The 27,412-nt window shown below is 39.0% G+C and overlaps 1 protein-coding gene across 7 annotated transcripts in view; it reads left to right on the top strand.

Moving 5' to 3' along the window:
• Positions 1 to 27,412, top strand: part of LOC130077874 (leukocyte elastase inhibitor-like) — a 145,604-nt gene that overhangs the window by 48,897 nt on the left and 69,295 nt on the right. For 2 of the 7 annotated variants that reach the window (XM_056243285.1, XM_056243284.1), the window contains exons 1-2: positions 16,926 to 17,050; positions 17,130 to 17,247. The exons of the other annotated variants lie outside the window; for them this stretch is intronic. In XM_056243285.1, the coding sequence (XP_056099260.1) occupies positions 16,964 to 17,050; positions 17,130 to 17,247 (205 nt within the window). In that variant the 5' untranslated portion in view covers positions 16,926 to 16,963. Of the gene's footprint in view, positions 1 to 16,925; positions 17,051 to 17,129; positions 17,248 to 27,412 lie in introns of those variants that run through there. 7 annotated transcript variants of the gene reach the window in all.

Here is a 27,412-nt window from a genome sequence, read left to right as displayed (position 1 = left end):
TGTGGACAGGACTCGAGTAGTCCATCACTTCCTGGTGGTTTGTTGTGTGGGAAGGCAGGGTTCAAATATTTAGGAGTTTTTTTAGGGACACAGGAATATAGGAATAAAAATTGGGAGGGCCTAGTGGAGAAAGTGCGTGCTCGGTTGTCTCACTGGAAATGGTTGCTGCCCCAGCTGTCCTACAGGGGGAGAGTCCTGGTCTGTAACAACCTGGTTGCATCATCTCTGTGGCACAAAATGATGATCCTAGAGCCTCCAGAAGAGCTGGTAAGACGAATTCAACGGTGTCTAGTGGACTTTTTCTGGTCAGGACAGCACTGGCTGAAGGCACCAGTGCTCTATCTGCCATTACAGGAAGGAGGACAGGGGCTGGTCGACATTGGAGCCAGAGTTAGAGCCTTTAGACTCCAGACGGCTCAGAGACTGTTATATGGAGAAGATGTAAGCTAGGCTGGAATAGCCTGCACCCTCCTGAAGAGAGCGGGCAACATGGGATTTGACCGCCACTTATTTCTTATGGACATTGAGAAAACAGATTTGAGCGGATTGACATCTTTTTATAGATCAGTGTTAAAAACATGGACACTTTTCAGTTTCTCTCGGCAACAAAATGGTGTGAAAGGCCTGTGGGTGAGAGAAGAGCCACTGTTTTTTAATCCTGCTCTGGATTTGGATGGTTTTAAATCTGTTTCCCTCATTAAAGCGATGTGGAATGCAAGTTTCACCAAAATTGGACACTTTGTTTCTGAAGAAGGATGGATTACTGCTGATAACCTGGCTTCAAAAGTGGGCTTACGGTCAGTTCGTGTGGCAGAGAGACTTAGGACTCAAATCTATGAGTTTTTACCCAAAGATTATAGAGACTCTTTAGAGACACCTGTTGGAGAAGAGGAGACTCCTGTCTTTCCAGAGTTGCTTTTCTCACCTGACATCAGAACTTGGCAAGAAATGGAGAATGGTCTGCTCTCCTTTAAAACACATGAATTAGGACTTTAGTAATGCTGGAAAGAAAATTATGTACGGGCTGTGAGTAAAGGTGATACATCTCATGCAGTTGCAGAGTGTGAGAGAGACTAAATGGCAAGAGATCTTTGGGCCAGGAGCTTCCCCTAAAGGCTGCTGGAGGACCCTGTACAAACCCCCCATTGAGAAAAGAACTGGGGACCTGCAATGGAGGGTTGTGCATGGTATAATATGGAGCGAATTATGTGCCAAAACCTCACACACACACAAAACGTGTTTTACTCACACCCAATGATTCACAAACAAACTCAATGTGGTTTGTAAATACGAAACATCACTCACAAACTAATGCATATTGTTCTGCAAATAAAAAACGTACCTATCAAACAAATACAGTATGTTTTACATATACATAGAAACGTATTTCTTCAATGACAAAAATATCATCCAAGTACAAACTAAAATCTTTCAAGTACAAAACAAAATTCTACAAGTACGAAACAAAAACCTTCAAGTACAAAACAAAATTCTACAAGTACAAAACAAAATTCTACAAGTACAAAACAAAATTCTACAAGTACAAAACAAAATTCTACAAGTACAAAACAAAATTCTACAAGTACAAAACAAAATTCTACAAGTACGAAACAAAAACCTTCAAGTACAAAACAAAATTCTACAAGTACAAAACAAAATTCTACAAGTACAAAGCAAAATTCTACAAGTACAAAACAAAATTCTACAAGTACAAAACAAAATTCTACAAGTACGAAAAACTATCACGTGATTTTTGACACTATTTTTCCGTGTCCAGGCAGATTTTATGGATTTTCTCACAAATGCAGTTGAGCAACTTCCTCTTCTAGAACAGTAGATGGCGCTAAGATAGGGGATCAATTTCGCGCTAGTCTCTGGGGAGAAACACTGATGTGAAACGCGTGCTTGCCTTTGCCCATGGGAAAATGAGCGGTGAACAGGGGTGTTTCTGTCTTACTTTATCTATAATTTACCTTATTGAGGTTTTGGTAAATGTTTATTATATAGACAGAAATCCACATTAGCACTTAGTAGCACTCCACTCTAGGATAAGGGAATCTATAAACTGAAAGCTCTGCCATCATGTTGCTTTTTACATTTTTGTAAAAACGTTTCATTTACTGAATGAGTCTATTTCTTTCGTTCTCCATAAATTAATGAGAACATTTCATTTAATTGAAAGGGTCCCACTTATTCATTAATTTAGTTGGAATTCAGTCAGCGTAACTGTTGTAATAAAATAATGAATGAACAAAACAAACAATATAGCCTACAATTGTTTCTTAACTTCCCTGTGGCGTATTGCTCAAATTATTATTTTGGACAGACAAATGAAACCTTCCTTTCAATTAAATTAAATGTTCTCATTAATTTATGGAGAACGAAAGAAATAGATTCGTTCAGTGTACATAATCACTAATTTAGTAATTTCACACGCGTCTTATGTGGATTTTTTTTTTTAAAGCAACATATGATCGAGCTTTCAGCTTAGATTCCCCTATCCTAGAGAGAGTGAAGTGCTACTAGCGGTAATATGGATTTTTGTCTAGATGTAATAAACATTTTGCTAAAGAAAACCTCAATAAGGTTAATTTGATAAAGTAAGACAGAAACACACCTGTTCACCGCTCATTTTCCTCAGCTGTAGGCAGTGTTCTATTTCGTTACAGAATACATGCCCAAAAATGTAATTTGTAACGTATTCCGTTACATTACTCAATCTACAAACTATATAGCCTCTCTCACAGACATGTCTACTTTTAAACGAACAATTCAAAACGAAAGAAAAAAGACTACAGACTGCTCTCTGCTTATGTAATCCTGGCGCGTTCACTGCGAAGATCGCGAGTCAGCATCGTCAACTTCATGTTTTCAGCCGACACACTGACAAAGAATACACTTGTTTATTAATAAACAATTAAAATATCTCCTTGCTATATTTTACATATTCATAATCTTTTGCCGGTTCTTTGTGACAGCTTTAAGGTGCTTTATTGGCAGTGCCACCCTACATGGTACACGCGTCACCACCGCACCCACCAGAATAGGCCTGTTTAGTAAGCAGGATAAGATTGCCGCATTCTTACATTTATAAAAGGCAATTCAATGCGGACGTAATCCCTCAGATTGAGTAATGTAAAGGAATACGTTACAAATTACATTTTTGGGCATGTATTCTGTAACGAAATAGCCTATGTTTTCCCAACACTGCCTACAGCTGAGGAAAATGAGCGGTGAACAGGTGTGTTTCTGTCTTACTTTATCTAATTAACCTTATTGAGGTTTTCTTTAGCAAAATGTTTATTACATCTAGACAAAAATCCATATTACCGCTAGTAGCACTTCACTCTCTCTAGGATAGGGGAATCTAAGCTGAAAGCTCGATCATATGTTGCTTTAAAAAAAAAATCTACATAAGACGCGTGTGAAATTACTAAATTAGTGATTATGTACACTGAACGAATCTATTTCTTTCGTTCTCCATAAATTAATGAGAACATTTAATTTAATTGAAAGGAGGGTTTCATTTGTCTGTCCAAAATAATAATTTGAGCAATACGTCACAGGGAAGTTAAGAAACAATTGTATATTGTTTGTTTTGTTCATTCATTATTTTATTACATGAACAGTTACGCTGACTGAATTCCAACTAAATTAATGAATAAGTGGGACCCTTTCAATTAAATGAAATGTTCTCATTAATTTATGGAGAACGAAAGAAATAGACTCATTCAGTAAATGAAACGTTTTTACAAAAATGTAAAAAGCAAAATGATGGCAGAGCTTTCAGTTTATAGATTCCCTTATCCTAGAGTGGAGTGCTACTAAGTGCTACACTGTAAAAAGTAATAAGTTGACTTTACTAAGAAAAGCTGTGGAAACTGATTGCCTCAAATTTTTCAAGCAAATTAGGTCATAAGTTTTGACTTGATACTACTGTCTACTTCTTTGTAGAGTTAACTTGTGTATTTGTAGAGGTTACCATAAAACTTGAGTACAGGTAACTTAATAAACTCAAGTTTAGGCAACTTACAGATTTAAGTTGAGATTTGTAAGCAGAACTTAAACAAAACAGTTAATTTAACATGTCTACTTGTTCATTTTACTAGAGGAATGTGTGGAAACTGATTGCCTTAAATTTCTCAAGCAAGTTGTACTCAAAATTCTAAGTTGAAAATACAAAGACAGACAACACATTTGGCAAAACACTAGAATGTTTATTTGTTCAACAATAATAATGTTAAAACATTACTGGCCCGCCAACAACATTTTAGAAATAAAGCACAATGCACTCAAGAAAAAACAAAAAAACTAAAGACAATAAAGACATCAATGTTTCTTTGTTTTTAACATCTTTACAATGTTTCAACAGTGGTTGAAAGCAGAGCGTTTAAGTCACAGAGTTTGGTACAGAATGCCTTTCCTACTACAGTTCTCTTTAAAATTCTCTTCTTATAAAACTCTATTCTAAAACCAAACAAGTAAACTTGAAATTCAAAACATCCTGTTAAATATGGATATTTTTTTATTTTTTCATTTTCAACAATTGGAAAACACTGACGTATCTGTAAAACAGTACTGAACAATTTTCTTTAGAGTTCTCTTAAAGGAACACTCCACCGTTTTTTCATATTAAACTATGTTATTCCCTTAACTAAGACGAGTTGATACATAGGCCTACCTCTCTCGTCTCAGTGCGTGCACTCAATCGCTCTGGCGCGTCGCGACACTTTGATAGCACTTAGCTTAGCCCAGTTCATTCATTAGGATTCAAACAGAGAAGCGACCAAACACCTCCACGTTTTCCCTATTTAAATACAGTTACACGAGTAGTTACACGACCGAGAATGGTGTAAGATGATTACACCAGTGTAAAACGGATAACTATAATGTATGGCTGAATAGCACTTGAGAGCACTTCGACTCGGTGCAGTAATATCATCACTCCTAAAAAATCCTCTCATCATCAGGAGTGATGATATTACTGCGCCAAGTCGAAGTGCTCTCAAGTGCTATTCCGCCATACATTATAGTTATCTATTTTACACGCTTAGAAAAGCGCCACGTTTTATTTTGTGTCACCATACTTGGTCGAGTTACACTACTCGTGTAACTGTATTTAAATAGGGAAAACGTGGAGGTGTTTGGTAGCTTTTCTGTTTGGATCCTAATGAATTAACTGGGCTAAGCTAAGTGCTAACAAAGTGTCTAGCGCGCCAGAGCGATTTAGTGCGCGCACTGAGACGAGAGAGGTATGTATCAACTCGTCTTAGTTAAGGGAATAACATAGTTTAATATGAAAAAAAAAAACGGTGGAGTGTTCCTTTAAAGACAGCTCTATTCACTCAAAGCATCATGGCTATGATCTATTACTGCATCAGGCGATTTTTCAGTGATTGGATTTTAGGTTTGAGTGACTTGTGGCCAAGGGACAAAATCACTCTCTGTATTAAGTCGAATGTGCTCTTCAGTGCTGCAGGTTTCGAGCATAAATTAGTCCAAAGAGCAAACACATTGCTTGTGGAAGATTTTCAAGATCATCCACAACCACTGTACCTTCCAGAACGATTGCTGTTGTTGACGCATCAAGATGCAGGGAGTAGGGTACGGCAGCGGTTGCAGACGACTCGGGAATCACTGTCAGAATACCTATTTCAATGTTGGACATGTCTTCATTGTCATCAGTCCTAAAAATGGGAATAGCATATAACAAAAATGAGGTCAAAGAAAGCCACAAAACATATTTTAAAGGAACACTCCCACCGTTTTTTCATATTAAACTATGTTATTCCCTTTACTAAGATGAGTTGATACATACCTCTCTCATCTCAGTGTGTGCACTCAATCGCTCTGACGCGCGGAGACACTTTGTTAGCATTTAGCTTAGCCCAGTTCATTCATTAGGATCCAAACAGAGATGAAGTTAGAAGCGACCAAACACCTCCACGTTTTCCCTATTTAAATACAGTTACACGACCAAGTAAGGTGACACAAAATAAAACGTGGCGCTTTTCTAAGCGGGTAAAATGGATAACTATAATGTATGGTGGAATAGCACTTGGACTCTGTGCAGTAATATCATCACTCCTGAAAAATGATATCACTGCGCTGAGTTGAAGTGCTCTCAAGTGCTATTCCGCCATACATTAGTTATCCATTTTACCCGCTTAGAAAAGAACCACGTTTTATTTTGTGTCATCATACTTGGTCGTGTAACTACTCGTCTAACTGTATTTAAATAGGGAAAACGTGGAGGTTTTTGGTCGCTTCTAACTTCATCTCTGTTTGAATCCTAATGAATGAACTGGGCTAAGCTAAGTGCTAACAAAGTGTCTCCGCGCGCCAGAGCGATTGAGTGCACGCACTGAGACGACAGAGGTATGTATCAACTCGTCTTAGTAAAGGGAATAACAGTTTAATATGGAAAAACGGTGAAGTGCTGCTTTAAAGGGATAGTTCACCTAAAAATGAAAATCTTGTCATAATTTACTCACCCTCAAGTTGTTCTAAACCTGCATGAGTTTTTTTTCATCTGTTGAACTGAAAAGAAGATATTTTGATGAATGTTGTTAACCAGACAGTTGAGAGTAGCCATTGACTTCCATAGTAAGAAAAAATACTATGGAAGTCAATGGGTAATCTAAACTGTTTCATTACCGACATTCTTCGAAACATATTATTTTGTGTTCAACAGAAGAAAGAAACTCATATAGGTTTGGAACAACATAAGGGTGAGTAAATTACAGAATTTTTATTTTTGGGTGAACTATCCCTTTAAGAGCACATACTCATTAAAATGTGAAACAAACAAATAAATAAAACTTTCACTTTCTTTTCTCTTACCCTTACTTTGTTTCAATGTCCTGACTGTTTTTCTTGCCTTCATAACTCTTCTTGCCAGATATCAACTGTTTGAAGAACAGTTTGCCTGTTAAATAAGAATCACATCAGAGAAAAAAATACTTACAAAACATGTCTTGTAAAAATCGGTGGGGTCCTCTCCGAGAAGGAGTGGTAGGCCATGAAGAACGGCTGTTTGTTCCGCATTGATGTTGGATTTCTGCAAAGTTATAAAAATGTATATTGAATAGCGCTCGACACTAGCACAACACAGAGCAAAAAAACAACAGCAAAAGCAACATTTGTTTTGCTATCGAAACATAATTGCGATGAGCTTACGTCATTTTTAATCTGCTGCAGCCAATGTCTCCACATTAAGTCTTGAAGTTATTGGTGAAACGTTGAGTGAATCTGTCACAAAATAAAAAGACAAAATAAGCTAATACCTGCTTGTTAGTTACACTATTTTAATTAATGCATCGTGTTGTTAATTTCCATGTGAACGACACGTGAGCATCGAACTTTCTAGACAGAATGAAAGTAACGTTAGGCCGCACAGCCAGGATTTACATATTATTAATGATAATCCCCGAACTTATAAACGATTAACACAGCTTACAAACTGTACATAAAACAGTGTTCAGTAAAAAATCGATTTTTGAAACCTATCGTTAGCTAGTAAGCCACTTGTCTCAACTGGTCTCATTCGACATAAAACTAACGTAACTTCAGTGTGCCTTTTCCTCTTACTGCACAATGAGCTAAATAAATTCTGTTTTTAAGCAATACAATGACATTAAAGTTGTTAAATAGTTGTTCAAGAGGCTAGCATACCTAGTTTTGCTGCCGCATCCCGATCCCGAACACGAGATGAAGTTCTTCGTCGATGTCGTCTTCTTCAAGTTCAACCGTCCAATTGGGCAAATGCGCATGCGCGAGATGAAAAAAAAACCCCGAGTTGTTTCGTCTCATGCTGAAACTTCATAACCAACGAACAGTAAATATATAAAGCTCTGTAATACAAATAAGTACTGTGAAGCAGTAGCAGCCGATGGCTTATTAATAAATAAATACACACGCACGTGTGTGTGTGTGTGTGTGTGTGTGTGTGCGCGCGCGCGTATGTATATAGCTATAGCTATCATCAAACCGTTTCTAATTGTATGGTATTTACTAAAAATGTTATTAATTTCATTATTAGTATTATTATTATATGCAAATTCTGTGCTCCAGGTATTTGCAACAGTGTGAACATGCCTTTAGTACAATACACTTACCAATCTTAAGTACAATGTACTAGATTTGTTTAGTTTCACCTAAAAGTTCACAGTACACAGTGTAATCAAGTTAAATCAACTGAGTTTTCAAAGTAAGTTAAATTCACTAGTTTTTCTTAAAGGGCATATTGCAGGTTAGAGGACCCAACGAGTCAATGTATAGAAAAATAATGTAGGAACTAGATTTTCTTTAAAATATTCTTATAAATACGCTACATAAGCTTCTGGAGTCGTTTTTGTGAGAAAATTTTACTTCCGCGTCTGAAAATGGGTGTGGTGGGCGTGACGTAACGGGCGGGAGAGCGGTCGATTCAAACAACAGGAAAACAATGGATCGCAATGACATTTCGGACGCTGAGGAAATACTTACTTACAATTATGGACTACAGCCATACAATTATGAGCCTGCTAAGCTGCCAAGAGAGCAGGGACAGGCCAGGATTAATGTTAGACAGAACGGTCAGAGACACATTGAGTTGTGGTGTGAGGAGAACCAGTGGAGAACAGGACAGGTGTCTTGGTGAGAGACGTGCTTATAGATACACGTTCGCTAACGATATACATGTGCTCACAATATTGTACAGATTATTACCATCGTATATCAGGCCAGCAGACATTAGTATGTTTAGGGTAGATGTATACTATTAAATGTATAAAAACTATACTTGAGTATATTTCTTTTGTAAGTTACTAAAAACATACTCAAGTACATTTTTAAAACATATTTTTCATCTTGGTTATAACATAAACAGAAAATTAAAGATTTTAATATTTAATCAACCTAGTAATTTTGTTTTTCAATTACAAGTTGCCTCTATTTAGGGCATGACTACCTACCGGTATATCACACTATTTGATGCCATTGGTACAGTATACGACGATCAATATTCTTGCTTCGGCATCCCATGTTAAACTCCATCATATCGCCGGGATGATAATCCTCCGATCTGAAGTGAACGCTACACACGATCTGAAGTGAACGCTACAAACGATCTGAAGTGAAAGCTACACACGACCGCGTTTCTCGAAGCCGATGCGGAAGAGAAATCCCGTCTCTTCACCTGCACAAACCGCACCAGGCACGAAAGATATACAGCAACAGCACCGTTTTTCTTGTTATGGAAACCTGTGGACTCGATGTCCTGACAGGCCGGAGTTTTTGCAACCTCCACAAACACAATAATTTACCATGACGATGATAGATTGAAATACAAAAACTACCGAAAACACACTGACTCACGGCCGCTCTCACTGAGGCGAGGCTGAGGCTCCCTAGCGTGACGTAAAATGACGCGATGTTGAAAAAAAAGCCGTTTTTACGAGCAGTCCAAGAAACGCTCACTTTATCTACTAAATTAGTGCCCTTATGTCGTTTTAAAACATTTTAAATCCTGCATTACCTTTTCATATGGTATTTTCATACAAGGTTATATATTAATTTAGATTTTTTTTTTTACCTACAATATGCTCTTTAAGTAGAATCAACAATTACTTTTTACAGTGTAATGTGGATTTCTGTCTATATAATAAACATTTACCAAAACCTCAATAAGGTAAATTATAGATAAAGTAAGACAGAAACACACCTGTTCACCGCTCATTTTCCCCTGGGCAAAGGCAAGCACGCGTTTCACATCAGTGTTTCTCCCCAGAGACTAGCGCGAAATTGATCCCCTATCTTAGCGCCATCTACTGTTCTAGAAGAGGAAGTTGCTCAACTGCATTTGTGAGAAAATCTGCCTGGACGCGGAAAAATAGTGTCAAAAATCACGTGACAGTTTTTCGTACTTGTAGAATTTTGTTTTGTACTTGTAGAATTTTGTTTTGTACTTGTAGAATTTTGTTTTGTACTTGTAGAATTTTGTTTTGTACTTGAAGGTTTTTGTTTCGTACTTGTAGAATTTTGTTTTGTACTTGAAAGATTTTAGTTTGTACTTGGATGATATTTTTGTCATTGAAGAAATACGTTTCTATGTATATGTAAAACATACTGTATTTGTTTGATAGGTACGTTTTTTATTTGCAGAACAATATGCATTAGTTTGTGAGTGATGTTTCGTATTTACAAACCACATTGAGTTTGTTTGTGAATCATTGGGTGTGAGTAAAACACGTTTTGTGTGTGTGTGAGGTTTTGGCACATAATTCGCTCCATAGTCTAATAGCTACGAACAGACACAGAGCACACCTTGACCCACAAGTTGGGGAGGGATGTCCTTTTTGTGGAGTACAAGAAACAGTCTTCCATTTATTTTTTAATTGTGAGAGATTACAACTTTTATTTCTTAAAATGGAAGAGTGGTGTCAAACCCTGGGGGAAGATTTTTCACCTGAACGGTTTGTTTATGGGCCTAAATATAGCAGAAACAAAAGGGAGAATCATGTTTTATTAAATTACTTATTTGGACAAGCAAAGATGGCTATTTGGTTGACAAGAAAAAGTAAATTGAGTGACAAGGGTTCAATTGATGTTATTTCAGTATTAAAGGGATTAATAAAATCCCGTATCAATATAGAGTACAGTTATTATAAGTTGATAAATGATCTGGAGATGTTCAAATATAGATGGGAAGTTAATCGGTGTATTTGTGAAGTTGACTCTGATGAAGGTTTGCTAATTTATATTTGAGCAATGTTTTTCTTGTAAAACAATACAAATAATTGTGAGAGTTTTCACTTAATTTTTTTCTTTTTTCTTTTATAATGTTCATGTAATTTTTTTAATTTTGTATTAAAGAGACCCTTAAAGTCAACTCTCTCTCTCTCTCTCTCTCTCTCTCTCTCTCTCTCTCTCTCTCTCTCTCTCTCTCTCTCTCTCTCTCTCACCCCGGCCCTCACCTCACGCTCTCTGCGCATAACGGTTTAAATGAACAAATATAAACAAATGTTGAGTGCTGATCAAGAGTTTTGTGCAAGCAATTTAAGGTCGCGACTCTTGTCCTAAATATAGCAGGCTTCATTCGGTGATTGAAACAAATATTATTAACATTAATTGAAGTTTTACAGTATATAGAACCGACATTGAACGCTCCGAGCGAGCTGTGCTGTGGTAAACTGCTGCTAGCCTGCTACTATGGCTATTTCGAGGGCGTCTGGCCACGCCCCCTTGGTGGGCTCTGACGTGTCTGATGTAATGCTAGCTCATTGGCGCACACGTTGGAGGCGCCCGTGCCATTGGATGTGCAGTTGCCGCAGCACAGCCAATAAGTGAGCCAGACACTCACTGTGCTAGCTGTGCAGCTGGAAAATGCGTTTTACATTTTAAGCTTCAGAATTTTGCCACTCGCAAAGCAGACAGCCGCGCCTCTGCTACCGCGGGCGTGTTTTTCCACATGATTCGAATATTAATTTTCACCTTCGAATTTCTGTTTTTTAAAACTATTCGAATATATATTCGAATTTAGAATATTCGTTGACAGCCCTAATTGGCACCAAGGGGGTAATCCACCAGCCGGAAACTGAAGTCTCCCCGGGGGCCGCCATTGGCTAATAAACCTTCACCTGCTGTTAGCACTCCATTGACTCCCATTCATTTTGGCGTCACTTTGACAGCGAATAACTTTACATCTGAGGCGTTTAAAGACTCAATTTGTCCATTGTATCTTACCTTGTCTCTTACGTTATGGCCCCGTAGAAGCAGTTTTTGTAAAAATAGGCTATATTGCGTCATAACCACTCGACTCTCTGTCGGGCAGTAGAGAAATTACCGTACAGACAGGAGGAGAAGCTCGCAGGCAATCGGGGGGACGTGGAGGCATAAAGACCGATAAAGTCAAGGGAGAAGCCCATAGAGAGTCATAAAGTTGCTCCTGCTGCTCATGGACAGCAAATACTCACCATCTCCGGCTCTGCAAGATTCGGAAGGGAATGATTCAGATTCCGCTTGGCACAGCGACTAGAAGACGTACAACTGTGAGACAGGTTGCTCACGTAACATCTACGTCGTCAGGAAGTGAGTGCTTCTAATTGACTTCACTTTTCTCCGTTGAAGTCTATGGGGTCGCTGTGTCCATTTCTTTTACTGTGTATGATTGGCATGGACGAGCCGTGGTGCCGCCATCTTAAACCGGTCATCCGCTCTACTCAGTGTAATCTGTACGGCAGGTGAAATGAGCTGTCAGCGCATTTAATTAATCATATCTCACTGAAAAACTAACTGATTTTCACGCTTTTTTTTTTTCTGCAAAGATCATTCATGTAGCTATGATACAGGACACATGATTCAGCATATTTGAATATCCATAGTTGTTGATAGGTCGTGATGTTTTGGGTCTCTCGCTCGCTTTCCCTCTCTGACGTGCGAGCGCGCTACGCGGTTTGGAGCGCAATCTCTGTCTTTCCGGGAGATTTTAACTAATTTGTGGCATAAATAGTCGATCACGAGTGGCTCAACAGGTATAGATAAACTCATCTTCCAGGCATTTGACCGACCAGGTTGACACTTCAGCTTGAGAAATCGGGGGTGTGGCGTGTGAGCGTGTGAAACCAATCAAATGCGTGTCTCACTGTCAATGCGTGAGAGTTGGCAACTCTGCTTCCTGATATCATGTGCGCAAACAAAAATAACCTATACAACAGGGCAGTTGAATGCTTATCTGATAACCGAGAAGCTCTTGTAATTATTACTTTTACAGTTACCACACCTCTCCATGCCGGGTGAACACCGGCAGGTGTAGTAAACAGCCATTTCAGAACGATTTCAGTACAGTAATATCAAAGATCCTTGCTCCTTCTCGATTATCTGGTAATATTCTATTCACAAAATACAACCGATAGTACGGTAATCTTAAGACTTACTTGTGAAAAGCCCTATTTTCGATGGTCCGGCGATTAGAACAGGAAAATACTCCACAGTAGCCTAGAGATCTAGACGCACCCTAGCGGCAGCAAAAAAATTTTTGCAGCAAAGTGTGGTCTAGCAACTCTCCGTTGGCTTTTCGAGCTGGAAAAACCAAACTCTAGTCAGGCCAATAGAGTTGGTGGGCGGGCTTAACAATGACGGCAGAGATGTGACGGTTCCGCGTGATTTCCATAGGTGATTTCCCTGCTAAAGTTATTTGAAAACAAAGAAGATGCTGCTGGCGAACAGTGGTCTTTCGAATCGGCTTTGGCGGCGACTCTGGATGATTTGGAGTTAAGAGAACGTAACTTAAGTCATTCTTAAAAAAGGAAGATGTGTTCGGAGTTTTGACGATCGGATACGGCAAAAGTTTAATATATCAATTAGCTCCGCTGGAGGAAAAACGCATGGGACTCACACAGCCACAGCCATCGTTGCTCTGGTTGGTTGTACCGCTGTCCTATTGCGTGCCGAGGGATATTGAAAGACAACCGTTTATCCCGCCCCTCGGATTGAGGTATGCCAATTGTGAGTTCCCAGACCTAACATCTTGATGTAGGTCTGGCTTGCCAGGCTAACTCCACAGTGCTCTGGCATCTTATCTGCTGCCACGCAACGAAACTAGGAATACGACTGGTTCAAGATGGCGGCCGGATTTCTCGGTTTCCAGCGGCCAATGATATCTATGGTCTGCACAACTCCTACAAACTGCATATCAACCGCGTGCTCTCCCCTTACTTCCTTTTTCCCTGTAGACCACAAAACCCGTCAAAATAAAAGTCCCTCCTTAATAAGATAAATAGATTTCTTAAACCTAATTTAAACTAACAGGACTATCAAAAATGTATACAAAAACGAATTAGAAGAATTATCACATCAAAGTCTGTTACATAATACATTATAAGTTGGCACATTATAAATGTATTACACCGACCCCCCCATTCCCCCCCCCCCCCCCCCCCCCAAACCCCCCTCCCCCACCCGGATTTTTTTTTTTACAAATATTAAAATATATTGCTGTAGGCCTGAGAGTTTAAAAAGTACTTTAAACATACTAAAAGCTTAACCATTTTGCTATGTTCTTACACAAAGAGCAACATAATGTTATCTTTAAATACACTAAAACTTCACAAAAATTGTATGATTGTGTTTAGCATATTTCTTAAAAATGTAACTAAGCATATATTTATTACCAAAGTACTTGTAGCATACTTTTTAGAAATATATTAAAATTATGCTTGTGTTTAGCATATTTCTTAAAAGTATAATTAAGCACATATTTATTACCAATGTACTATAGTATATACTTTTTAGAAATATATTAAAATTATGCTTGTGTTAAGCATATTTCTTCAAAGTATAATAAAGCATATATTTATTGCCAATGTACTTATAGTGCATTTGTTAGAAATATATTAAAATTATGCTTGTGTTTAACATATTTCTTAAGTGTAATTAAGCATATATTTATTACCAATTTTAGTATACTTTTTAGGAATATATTAAAATTATATGCTTGTGTTTAGCATATTTCTTAAAAGTATAATTAGGCATATATGTATTACCAATGTACTTACAGTGCATTTGTTTGAAATATATTAAAATTATTCTTGTGTTTAGCATATTTCTCAAAAGTGTAATTAAGCATATATTTATTACCAATGTACTTTTAGTATACTTGTTAGAAATATATTAAAATGCAAAAAATTGCAGTAAAAATACATTTAAAATATCAATGGTATTTAATATACTTTCGCAATTACACTTAAAGGGTCATTCCACCTCTGGAAAGATGAATGTGTATTTAAAACGGGTAATTTATGTAGAAGAAATGTGAAATTATTTTTGAATTTGGAGCTTTCTAGACTGAGAAAAGCCAGAAAATGTATTTTTGGCTTATGTGGATGAAAGACAACAACTCCCAGAATGCACTTGCTTCGCTGCCCTAGGAGGCCAAGCCTACCGGTAACAGCGCAGTAGTTCAACAACAAGTCTAGGCTAGTCTAGTGAGTCTGCCCGAAAATGTGTTTCGAGATCGCCCAAAATGTCCGGGATTCGGCTATTGCGTTCTACAGTCGCCATTCATCATGTTTACTGTGGCAAGCAGGATGAATGAGGGCCGCGGGAGAACGGCGCGAGGCCGGTTGCGTGATTACCGATGAGCGACACCTGTAAGTTACCGGTCTCGTATCTCTCACGGAGGAGCGGGAATTTTCTTAGCAATGTTAAAACGCACATCATCAACCGATCACTTTTTTAGCGTTCATGTAAACACTACATTCAGATTCACCAATCAGAATGAATTCAGTTAGATTGAAACAAAACCTGTACATGTAAACAATGCATGGCGACTGCAGAAAGCAAAAGCTGAATCCCGGACATCGACGGCCGGACATGTCCGGGAAAAAGAGGACGGTAACCCCTAAAGTTACTACTCAGCTTTCTCCACAGAACAAGAGCCTGCTAGCTTAGCTTCCAAAAAAGATGGCTGACACTATGTGTAATCCCAATCCTCCATAATGCATCCGTCTGCGTATTCAGTACCTTCGTCCATATTTTCAAAAAGTTTCTGCCGGTGAAATCAAACGCACTGGCACTGATCTGTGATAGGTCTGTTAGTGCATAAGGTCCAACCCCCTATGGGTGGGTTTGAAAGGGTGGGGACTAGTGCTTGTAGTCTTTACAGAAATCCCCCCCTCTTACACTTCCTCCTACAATGACGTAAAATGACGATTTTTGCGTCATTGTAGGAGGAAGTGAAAAAGGTAAATAGCAGATTTCTCTCCTCTCAGGGGAAAATGAGAGAGTGTTGCATGACCATTCAATAGTATAACTGGTTTTCTAACAATGGAAAGCTTAAAGCTGCCGTCGGCAACATTTTTTTGATCATATTCAGTGAAATCGACACTATAATCTGACAGAACAACATAAATAAAGTGGTTTTAGAAAAAACCCCGAGCTTCTAACTCCACCTGGAGCTTGTTATTTGTTTTGCAAAAATCCACAGCTCCCGGTTCATCATGTCCAATCAGCGCAGGGGGGGTGTGAGATCTGACTGTCAATCACAGATCGGGCACACAACACCCCTCGCGCACGTTACAATCACATGCACACGCCTGAAGTTCGCGGAAGTTCGCGCAGTAACGAAGAGTGATGGCGGAAAATCAAGTAAGCTCATTTAGAGTATAAATGACGTCAGCAAATGCAATCTATCGGTACATTAGCCAGGACAGCATACCTCCAAATACTCCATGGTGTTGATGGATGCTGATGAGACGGGCGCGTTCCAGGGCTCTCAAGTTTTGAAGACAGGTAAGAGTGACACCCAGCCGACGGGGGGTTGGATACATTTTTGTCATTGGTTGTTGCGTTAAATCTTACCCAGATACAATTGTGCTATTTTCTGATTGGCTATTGTGTAGCTCGACGAACAACACCAGAGGAAACGCGCTTGATTCATGCCGGTTCCACAGTGAGAGCGGCGCGGCCAGAGTTTTGGGCGCTGCGGCATATTAAATATATTACAAATAGTTTTTCAGCGTGAGAAATACAATGTGTGACAAAAGACCGAAATGAGTGACTGTCACGCTCAATGCGTGACACTTGAGAGCCCTGGCGTTCACTGAAAATCTGGTGCACACGCACTGACCAGAGCTGGCACTGACGAGCATGAACTGGGTGGGAGGGTATCCGTTGATAGTGGGGGAGGGGCATGAGAGTTGTAAACATTCAAAATTTTACTAAATCCACTCAATCTGCCAGACTTGCCGACTGGAGCTTTAATGCAAATGGACGGAGTGTCCCTTTAAGTACTACTTAAGTAAAAATATACTTTTAATTAGTGTATTTATAGTGTATAATTTTTACAGTTTTCTTTAGCACAAAATGTAAGAATGTACTACAAATATACTTTCTTGTATTTAAGTGTTTTTTTAGGGCACTCAAGTACAGTTTTTTTTCACCTGGGAAACCCGAGGACCAAATTCATTCCAGCTTCAACAAGTTTATGAGTGAGCTGAACAAACCAGGAGTCCCGTATGCGTTGAGTCTTGCCAACCGCCTCTACGGAGAGCAATCCTACCAGTTTGTTGAGGTAAGAATCAGTTTATTCACTGGAGGATCTGGAAATGTTCTCAACTCTAATATCATTTGTACCTCAATCGGTGTTACAGGAATTCCTCAATGACGCAAAAAGCTACTATGAAGCCGGACTAGAGAAGGTGGACTTCAAGAACAATTCAGAGGCTGCTCGTGTCAACATCAACAAATGGGTGGAGAAAAAAACACAAGGTGAAATCCAACATAAACTTATTCTCAATTTGAAACTTATTTACACTCTTACAAAAGTTTTTTTTAATGTTTTTACAGCACTTTAGGTTCAGCAAAATTGTCTTTTCATGGGCCATGTTTGGCTTCATGCGTTCTTGAGTTATATAGTAAAAATATCAACCCAACCAGTTCAAATCACTGCTCAAAGTGAACAATGTCCATTTGTATTTTAGAGAAGATCAAGGACGTGGTGCCACAGGAAGCCATTGATGAGATGACGAGACTGGTTTTGGTGAACGCCATCTACTTCAAGGGAAACTGGGAGAAGAAATTCCCAAAGGAAGCCACCAGAGATGGGCAGTTTAAGTTGAACAAGGTGAGATGTCATGCTCTTTTAAATAATATTTTTAACAGTCATGATGAAATTTTCCATTTATGTTTGGCAGAATCAAACTAAACCAGTGAAGATGATGTATCAAGTGAAGTGGTTTCCTCTGGCCTCCATCCCAGAGATCAACATTCAGGTTCTGGAGCTGCCGTATGAAGGGGAGAATCTCAGTATGTTGATCATCCTTCCTAAGGAGATGGAAGACGACACCACTGGCCTTGAGGAGGTGATTTGAATGCTTAATTATCCAGCCGTGACCAGTCAGATGTTTACTTGTGGAGCATTTTCATTTTGATTGAACTATTCATCTGACATGTCTCTCTTATTATCCAGCTTGAAAAGGCACTGACCTACGAGAAGCTCATGGAGTGGACCAATTTAGAAGTCAGGGATTACAAAGAGGTTAAAGTGTATCTGCCCAGATTCAAGATGGAGGAAACCTACGACATGAAGAGTCTTCTGATCAGCATGGGAATGGAGGATGTGTTTGACGAGACGAAGGTGAATCTTTCAGGCATGTCCTCCAACAAAGACCTGGTGGTGTCGAAGGTGATCCATAAAGCCTTTGTTGAAGTCAACGAGGAAGGAACCGAAGCGGCTGCAATGGCCGGCGCCGGCGGCGTGAATTTATGTGACAGGATGCCGCTGGTCTTCAACGCAGACCATCCTTTCCTTTTCTTCATCCGACACAATCCAACCAAGAGCATTTTGTTTTACGGACGCTTCTGCTCTCCATGAGGGAGTTCTGCTGCATGAGACGCTTCCAGATAGTTTAGATGATGATCTGGTTCAAATGAGTAGGAGAGACTCGAGACAACTATTACAAATCATTTGGTTTAAGAAAAATCTATACTGTATGTGCCTACATAACTTTTACAATTTACAGGAGAAAGACTTATTTAATTAATCAGACTGATCTCATGAAATGGCGTATGTATGACACGCCAATTCGTATTTCCATTTTTGGCGTGCTACCCCAACCCCGTCCCTAAACCTACCCGTCACTGGGGTTAATACCATTTATGAGTGTTCCCCTACCATCCTAGGGAAAAAAATATCGCTCCCTAGATGTAGATCTACATTTTGCTTCGTTTCGCTCGGACATTTAACGGCGTGTACATACACGCGGAATCACTCGGACATTTAACGGCGTAGATATACACGCAAAAGATGACGGTTCGTTTCGGCGTGGACATACACGCGGATAGCTCAAAATGCGTATAGATAACACACCACTTGACTTGAAAGTGGCGTGTATGTTTACGCAAAGTCATGATGCCATGTTGAATTAATAGTATAAAATTGCAATGAATGACTGAATAAACCAGGCTTATATAGATGGAGTTAACAAGGTTAACAGCTGACAGCAATCCTGGATGATGAGTCCCGGAGAGTTCTAGGAAACGCGTTTATGACTGAAGAAATTAAATGCATTGCAGTTGTCCTGAGTCTCATTTAGGTTGTGGTTTTGGACAGGTCTCTTCATGCTACTGTATATGTAATCAAATCTATCAGTTTACAGAATAATTTATGATGCTACATATTATGTGCATGCATTCATTGTAACAGTATATTCAACAATAAATCTTTACGATTCTTCAATAAAACCTGATTTAAGTCATTTTTAATTGTAAACCGCTGACAAATTAACTGTGGTCAAACTCTGGTGCTAATTAAACTCAAAGAAAACTGGTTTCTGAAAAGAGTGTTGAGGGTGAAAACATGGAAAGGAAATTAAACTACCATTTTGATTAGTAAAATAAGTTTATTTTTATTAATGTAACATCAGGGTGTATATGTTGTAATATATATACATAAATTGTATAAAATGTTTATATATACATAACCATAAATATTTTATATTTTTTACCATTCGAGAATTTGGTTTCATAATATTACTGAATAAATGTTGCTGAAAAACTTGCCATTAGCAGTTTAATGAAGGTAGGGAATACTTTAGATTGGGGCTTGATGTTGTCATTTATTTTTTAACTGCATTTCATGTATAGTTTTGAGTTTAATTGTCATTATCACGTGTGTTCGCGGTCCGTGTTTCTCTCTGCTTGACATGTAGAACGTCTCGCGTTACGACTGTAACCCTTGTTCCCTGAGAAGCGAATGAGACACTGCATTGAAATGACACTTTGGGGGGGGGGATGCGCAGCGTAGTGCATCTGAAGCATGAATGAAACTATTCCGATCCTGATTGGCGTTGCGTCATGACATAACATGTGACAGCATACACAGAAGGTACAAAGGGCACACAACAGAGTTAGCTTTTGCAAAGAAATAATTCCCAGGTAGTGGAAGTCTCTCGTGTCCTTCTCAGGGAACAAGGGTTAAAGTCGTAACCCGAGACATTCCGTTTCGAGGGAACTCGCACTGCGTTGATACAACACTTTGTGGAACGAGTACCCACTATGCCACAACGAGCCCTGCCTGTCTCAGTGTGAAGCTGCGCACAGGCACACTTAGGACGAGAGGACTAGTTTGCCTGGCGTAGAAGGAATGTCCAGACTATAGAGTCTGATAAAAGTATGAGGGGTGGCCCATCCTGCTGCATTGCACACTTCTTGGATCCGGACCCCTGAAAGGAGGGTTCTAGAGGACGCCATGCCTCTGGTTGAATGAGCCCTCACGGCCAAAGGTGAAGGCAAGTTGCGCACCTTCTAGGCCATAGAGATAGCCTGAACGATCCAGTTACTGGTGGTCTGTTTGGATGCGGGAAGCCCCTTCTTGGGCGACCCGAAGCACGCCAGCAACTGGACTGACTTTTGCCATGAAGTCTTACTTCATCTGCCGTCACGTGAGGTGGAGGATGAAAAGCACATTAGGCACATAGCCAGGCCTGGGATGCAAGATATCTGGGATGCCTTAAAATCGCCTGGAGCGAACTCCAGGCACCCGTAAGATATAGAAAGGGTCTGAAGAGATCCTACTCTCCTCAGAGAAGTAATGGTTAATAAAAAATCTACCTTAACGGAAAGGTTCTTGGCCTCAGCCGACTCAGGAGGTTCGAAGGGGGCCTCAACCCATCCCTTCGAGAACCCCTGTCTGAGTCACAGGTCTCATCATCCTAACCCCATGGAGGAACGTACGACCAGCTGATGTCTTCCCAAAGGGCTATCACCCAGAGTAGTGTGGAAAGCCGCAATGGCAGCCACGTTCACCCTGAGTGTGGACGGGGGGTAAGACCAGCAGAGAAGCGATCATGGAGGAACACAAGCACTGAAGCCACCGGGCAGTTAACTGGGTCCACCTCACGCTCTCTACACCAAATAGTGAAACACTCCATTTTAGGTCAAACAATTTCCTTGTGGAGGGAGCTCTAGAGCTGATCAGCGTCTCGACTACTCCTGCTGAAAGGCCAGCCTCTCGGTACTGTGCCCCCTTCAGGGTCCAGACCCACAGTTTCCATAACTCTTGCCGAGGGTGAAATATTGAGCCCTCTGCCTGCAATAGCAGCCCCTTCCTGATGGAGATATCCTATGGAGGGCCCTCTAGGAGTGATATGTCTGAGAACCATATTCGGGCCACAATGGGGCTACTAGCAGAAGACAGACCCCTTTGTGGCGGACCCTCTCCAGAACTCCTGGGAGCAGAGAGATCGGGGGAAATGCGTACATTGAACACTCCCTCAAAATTTGCGACATCTGTGGCATTGTGCTGTGTGATAAAACTGCACATTTTAGAGTGACAGCCTAAGGCACACCTGTGCAATAGTCATACTGTCTAATCAGCATCTTGACATGCCACACTTGTGAGGTGGATGGATTATCTCAGCAAAGAAGTGCTCACTGACACAGATTTAGACAGATTTGTGAACAATATTTGGTTTCACTTTATTTTTGATGGTCCCTTTAACACATTCTGTTGACTATAAGTAACGTTACACCTACATGTCTACTAACTCTCATTAGGGTGTTAGTAGACTGGTAGGGTTATAGTTAGAATAAGTTGACATTTACTTGCAAAGTCACTTAAAGTCAGTAGAAAGTATGGTGGAGGACCAACACAATAAAGAGTTGGCAGATATTAAAGCAGACAGTCTACTAATAATCTAATGAGAGTTAGTTGACATGTAGTTGCAAAGTTACTTATAGTCAACAGTATTTTCAAAAGGGACCATCAAAATAAAGTGTTACCCAATATTTGAGAGAAATAGGCCTTTTGTGTACATAGACAAAGATCTTTGAGTTCAGCACATGGAAAATGGGAGCAAAAACAAAAGTATTGTGTTTATAATTTTGTTCAGTCTATATACACACACTCAAAATAGCACTTTGCAAAAGCAATAGAACCCTATGAGAATTCAAACACTCGGACCCTCCCTGAGATTAAATGAACTTCCATACATGCACCTGTACAACCATGCATTTCCATCTGAAAGTGATTCATCAATCAAACTCATATCCAATACTGCATTCAAAACATGTCTAGCCTGCTCTTTTATTTACTTTAATAAAAATAAATGAGAGCTAATAACTCTGCTGATGAACTACATGTTAATTTTCAAGATAAAGGAAGGTAGGATGCTTCCATTGATCTTAATATCACTAAATATTACTTAATTTCAGTATTTTCAGTAATTTTCAGTGACAGTATGTCACGTTATAAAAAGGCCCTTAAAGGTGAACTAAGTAACTTTTTTACCTTAACCGAACAGCTTTGGAGTCATTGTAATGTTTATATTACTGATTTCGTGTTGAATGGTGGTCGTCTCGCACCCCCCTGGTGCCTGTGAGCCGCAAAACCACCCTTGCCACTTTGGGCCGGCGAGCCGCCGGCCTCAGTGTTAGGAAGTATCGTGTGATATCAGGTCTCGCGAGGTAATGAATTGCTTTACGGCAAAAAAACAGATCTGATAAAATTCTGATTAAATGAGCATCAAACAGAAATAACCCGGCGCCGTATACATGTGGTGTCGGGCGCGCGCAGCTCTTAAAGGGGCCATACCTTATTTCCACTCGTTACAGCGTCCATCCTACTGAACAGGTACCGGTGTACAGGGGGAGGGGATCCGGCCGTGAGTGCGAGCCATCTCTACGTAAGTGCTATTCACGACAGTACAAGTACTCCACAGCGACTCTAGGGGTCGCTGTTTGACAAAAACGGAATTCCTACTTAGTGCTGCTTTAAAACGGCCAGGGCTGAGCACCTCAGCAAACTAATAGAAAAAAAACGAAATAATCCAAGGTTTTTATTTAATACCGTGAATAGACTAACAAATAAACAGACGTCGTCTGAACAAAATACCTCGTTACAGTTTAGTAGTAATGATTTCATGAACTTCTTCACCGAGAAAATTGAAAGCCTCAGAATCACAATCGTAAACGCTCAATCTTTGCTCGCGCCTTTTAATTCAGCCGCAATTATCACCCCGCAAGAACAATTACAATGCTTTACAACCATAGAACAAAAAGAGTTAAATAAACTTATCACTTCATCTAAAACAACAACATGTTTATTAGATCCTATACCAACTAAACTATTGAAAGAAGTGTTACCTATAGTGGAAGAGTCTCTTCTCAATATTATTAACTCATCTTTATCTTTAGGTCATGTTCCAAGAACGTTCAAGCTGGCAGTTATAAAACCTCTTATTGGGAAACCACAATTAGATCCAAATAACTTAGCAAATTACAGACCCATCTCAAATCTTCCATTTATGTCAAAAATATTAGAAAAAGTTGTGTCCGCTCAACTCGGCTCTTTCTTGCAAGAAAACGACATCTATGAAAAGTTTCAGTCTGGATTCAGGCCACATCATAGCACTGAAACTGCGCTTGTTAGAATCACAAATGATTTACTTTTAGCTGTGGACCAAGGCTGTATCTCAGTTCTAGTTTTACTTGATCTTAGTGCTGCGTTCGAAACTATAGATCACACAATACTCTTAGATCGACTACAAAATTTCACTTGTGTTCAAGGACAAGCATTAAGCTGGTTCAGGTCATACTTATCTGACCGCTACCATTTCGTCTACTTAAATGGAGAAAAATCGATCATAACTTCGGCAAACTATGGAGTGCCGCAGGGATCTGTGTTAGGCCCTTTATTATTCTCAATATATATGCTGCCACTTGGTAATATTCTAAGGAAACATGGAATTAGTTTCCATTGTTATGCCGATGACACTCAAATATATATTTCATCACGGCCAGATGAATACGCTAAATTATCCAAATTGACAGATTGTGTTAAAGATATAAAAGATTGGATGACGCGTTTTCTTTTATTAAATCCAGACAAGACAGAGGTAATACTTATCGGTTCTAAACCGATAACCTTTCACAGCACGACTTTACCATATTAGGATGCCCAGTTACTTTATCCGCTACAGTAAAAGACCTGGGTGTTACATTAGACTGCAACCTGTCTTTTGAAAAGCATATTTCATATGTTACAAAAACAGCCTTTTTCCACCTTAGAAACATTGCTAAGCTACGTAATATGCTATCAGTCTCTGATGCAGAAAAGTTAGTTCATGCATTCATGACCTCGAGACTAGATTACTGTAATGCTTTATTAGCTGGTTGTCCTGCATCTTCAATAAACAAGCTACAGTTAGTCCAAAATGCAGCCGCTAGAGTTCTTACTAGATCAAGAAAATATGATCATATAACACAGATTCTATCATCACTTCATTGGTTACCTATACAGTTCCGTATTAAATAAAAGGTCTTGCTTTTGACTTATAAAGCTCTGAATGGTTTAGCTCCAGTCTATTTAACGGATCTTCTATCGCCCTATAATCCATCGCGCTCTTTAAGATCACTAAATTCGAGGCTTCTGGTCATTCCTAGGATATCCAGATCCACCAAAGGAGGGAGAGCATTTTCACATTTAGCTCCGAAGCTCTGGAATAGCCTTCCTGATATTGTTCGTTGCTCAGACTCGCTCTCCCAGTTTAAAACTAGACTAAAGACGCATCTACCGGTATTTAGCCAGGCATTCATATAAAATTTTTATCTTACAGTTACTGTAAATTCGGCCTCTAATTCATAAACGCCAGAAGAGAAATGGCCCCGACTGAGCCTGGGTTCTCCCAAGGTTTTTTTTTCTCCATTGGGTCATCTGATGGAGTTTTAGGACACCATCGGGTCACTTGATGGAGTTTTTCGGTTCCTTGCCACTGTTGCCTTTGGCTTGCTCAGTTGGGGATATTCAAATTAATTGACCCATCATACCACTGATCAGCTCTACCAAACTTGGATGTCTTTTTCCAGTAATAAACAAACACTGTTAAGTTGTTTTGATTGATACTGTGAAGCAGCTTTGATACATTCTGTATTGTGAAAAGCGCTATATAAATATATTTGACCTGACTTGACTTGACTATTAATACTTTTTTTATTTTATCTTTAAGTTATTCTAATGTTAAGTTTTATTTTATGAGCAAAATCGGAAAATCTTCACTGCATGTTGTACTATATATGGTTGTGTGAAACATTTTCAAAGACAAACAATCCATCATAACTAGCAAAAACTGCCTTCAAAAATCTAATATTTTTTTTACAAAAATAGTAAATAGATAAACTGTAGCTGAAGTCAAACTCAAACTACTTTGAAGGCAATATCATTTTGCATAAAAGCATCTGTAAATGCATTTGGAAAAAAAAAATTATAATGACAAAAAATACATTTACAAAAACATGGCATTAAGTTGTCACATACTACAGAAAGGATCAAGTGCATATCAAAAAGAAGGATAAAAGGAAATTAAATAAAAGGAAAAAGGCTAGGGTTTTTTTCTCCCAAATCATATTCTGCTATTATACTAAAAAGTCTCAATGCATTCTTTGTTTTCATAACATTAAGGGCTTTTGTAAACGAAAGAAACTCATTATGAAATACACAAAACTTAGGGGTCACTTTCAAAAACTTTGACTTGTGGATATAAAATTTCCCAAGCATGACAATTGTTGTTGTCCATGACACAACCATAGATAATGTCCTTCAGAGAGAGTTCTTGAGATGGAAAACCATCTTTTTGGGTGAAGCCAGTCATGTATATCAAGCCATAACGCTTCAGAATGCATACAATGGAAAAATAAATGATGAGTAGTTTTATTGTTATCACAAAATACACAATTATTAGTTGCTATTCCAAACCGCTGTCGTACCAAGTCGCTGGATGGATACACACCATTAAGAATTTTAAAATGGATTTCTTTAGCTTTGGGGAATATAGGGAATTTTAAATATTTGGTTCGTAACAAATGAATAGTACATTTTGAGAAAAATTGGGAAATTGAGTTTCTAAAGGATATTGTAAGATATGAGATGCTGTCAATCAAATTCCTAATTGTTTTGTTAGGGATTTTTACCTCATTAAAGATAACACCTCCAACTAAAAGCAGAGGGAGACAAGAGGTGATGGGAGTGGAGTTCATCAACATTCCCCTAATTGAACACAAAAAGGAGTTGGGGATAGCATTAGCTATGGAGTTAAAATGATTACGATTGGCAGTAAGGTCGTGTCTTAGACAGAAGTTCTCATATGACAGGAGGCAACCGTCACGGTCTACTAAATGGATCACAGACCAAATACCTTTATCCATCCAGACCTTGTTGTACAGCGATTTGTTTTTGACCGTAATATATCTATTATTCCAAACAGGGGAGTTATGTGGGAAGAAGTTGTGATTATATAAGAGTTTCGAATATAACAGAACCTGCTGATGAAAAAGGGAAAGTTTAATTGGAAGTCTTTGAATAGTGAAATCACATTTAAGTAAGAAATGTATTCCTCCTAATTTTTAGAAAATTTCTCTGGGGATATGATACCAAAAGTTATTATTGTTCAGGAAGGATTTCAACCAATTGATTTTTAAGGTTCCATTCATAACGTCAAAATCAATAGCTTGCAGGCCACCTTCTTTAAAAGTTTTGGTCATTTCCATTTTCTTAACATAGTGGACTTTCCTTCTCCAAATATAGTCAAAATTGATTTGGTTGATTTTTTTAATAGCTCTATTATAGGAATAGCAACTGAGTATGCAGGATAAATACACCTTGATATACTTTCCATTTTAGTCAAAAATATACGGCCTAATAGGCTAATATCTCGCAACATCCATGAGTTAAGTCTACTTTGGCATTGCTCTATTACTTTCCACACATTCATGTTTTCACATTCAGTCACATTTTTGGAGATATGCATACCCAAGTATTTAACGGTGGACCTAATAGCGACATTGTGTGCTTCAGTCAAAACACATGAATAGGCATTAATTCACATTTGGTCAAGTTTAGTTTTAAACCAGAGGCTTTGGAGAAGACATTAATAGACTGTAGTATCTTTGGGACTTCAGATAATTGTTTCATAAAAATAGTTGTATCATCGGCCAGCTGGCTGATGATAATTGGACTACCAAGTACATCCAGTGGAGCGATGTTAGAGTTTTTAATGAAAATAGAAAGCATTTCAGTCGCTATTATAAAGAGAAATGGGGAAATAGGGCAGCCTTGTTTAACCCTACGGCCGACTGTAAAACGGGGAGAAGTGCCACCTGGTAAGGAACAATTAGTATTATCATACAGGGATTGAATAACGTTTCGAAATTTGTCACCGAAACCAAACAATCTTAGACAGTCAAAAATAAACAGGTGTTCAATTGACCGGGAAAACTCCCGACTCTCCCGGTTGCCACTCCGCCCCTGTGTTTGAGGATTTTTTGGAGCTCATGGTGCAGGTTTTTCTTTAATATTTAAACAGTTTGGGGTCTCAAAATGAGGGTTGGAGAGTAGAGAGTGTTCAAAACTGGGACAAGCAGACAGAGCTTAGAGACGAGC

This window comes from Rhinichthys klamathensis, unplaced genomic scaffold, assembly GCF_029890125.1.
Source record: "Rhinichthys klamathensis goyatoka isolate OS25496 unplaced genomic scaffold, OSU_Roscu_1.1 h1tg000784l_1, whole genome shotgun sequence".
NCBI classification, from domain to species: domain Eukaryota; kingdom Metazoa; phylum Chordata; class Actinopteri; order Cypriniformes; family Leuciscidae; genus Rhinichthys; species Rhinichthys klamathensis.
Note: the sequence above shows the minus strand (reverse complement) of the source record. Positions and strands in the feature narration are given on the sequence as shown.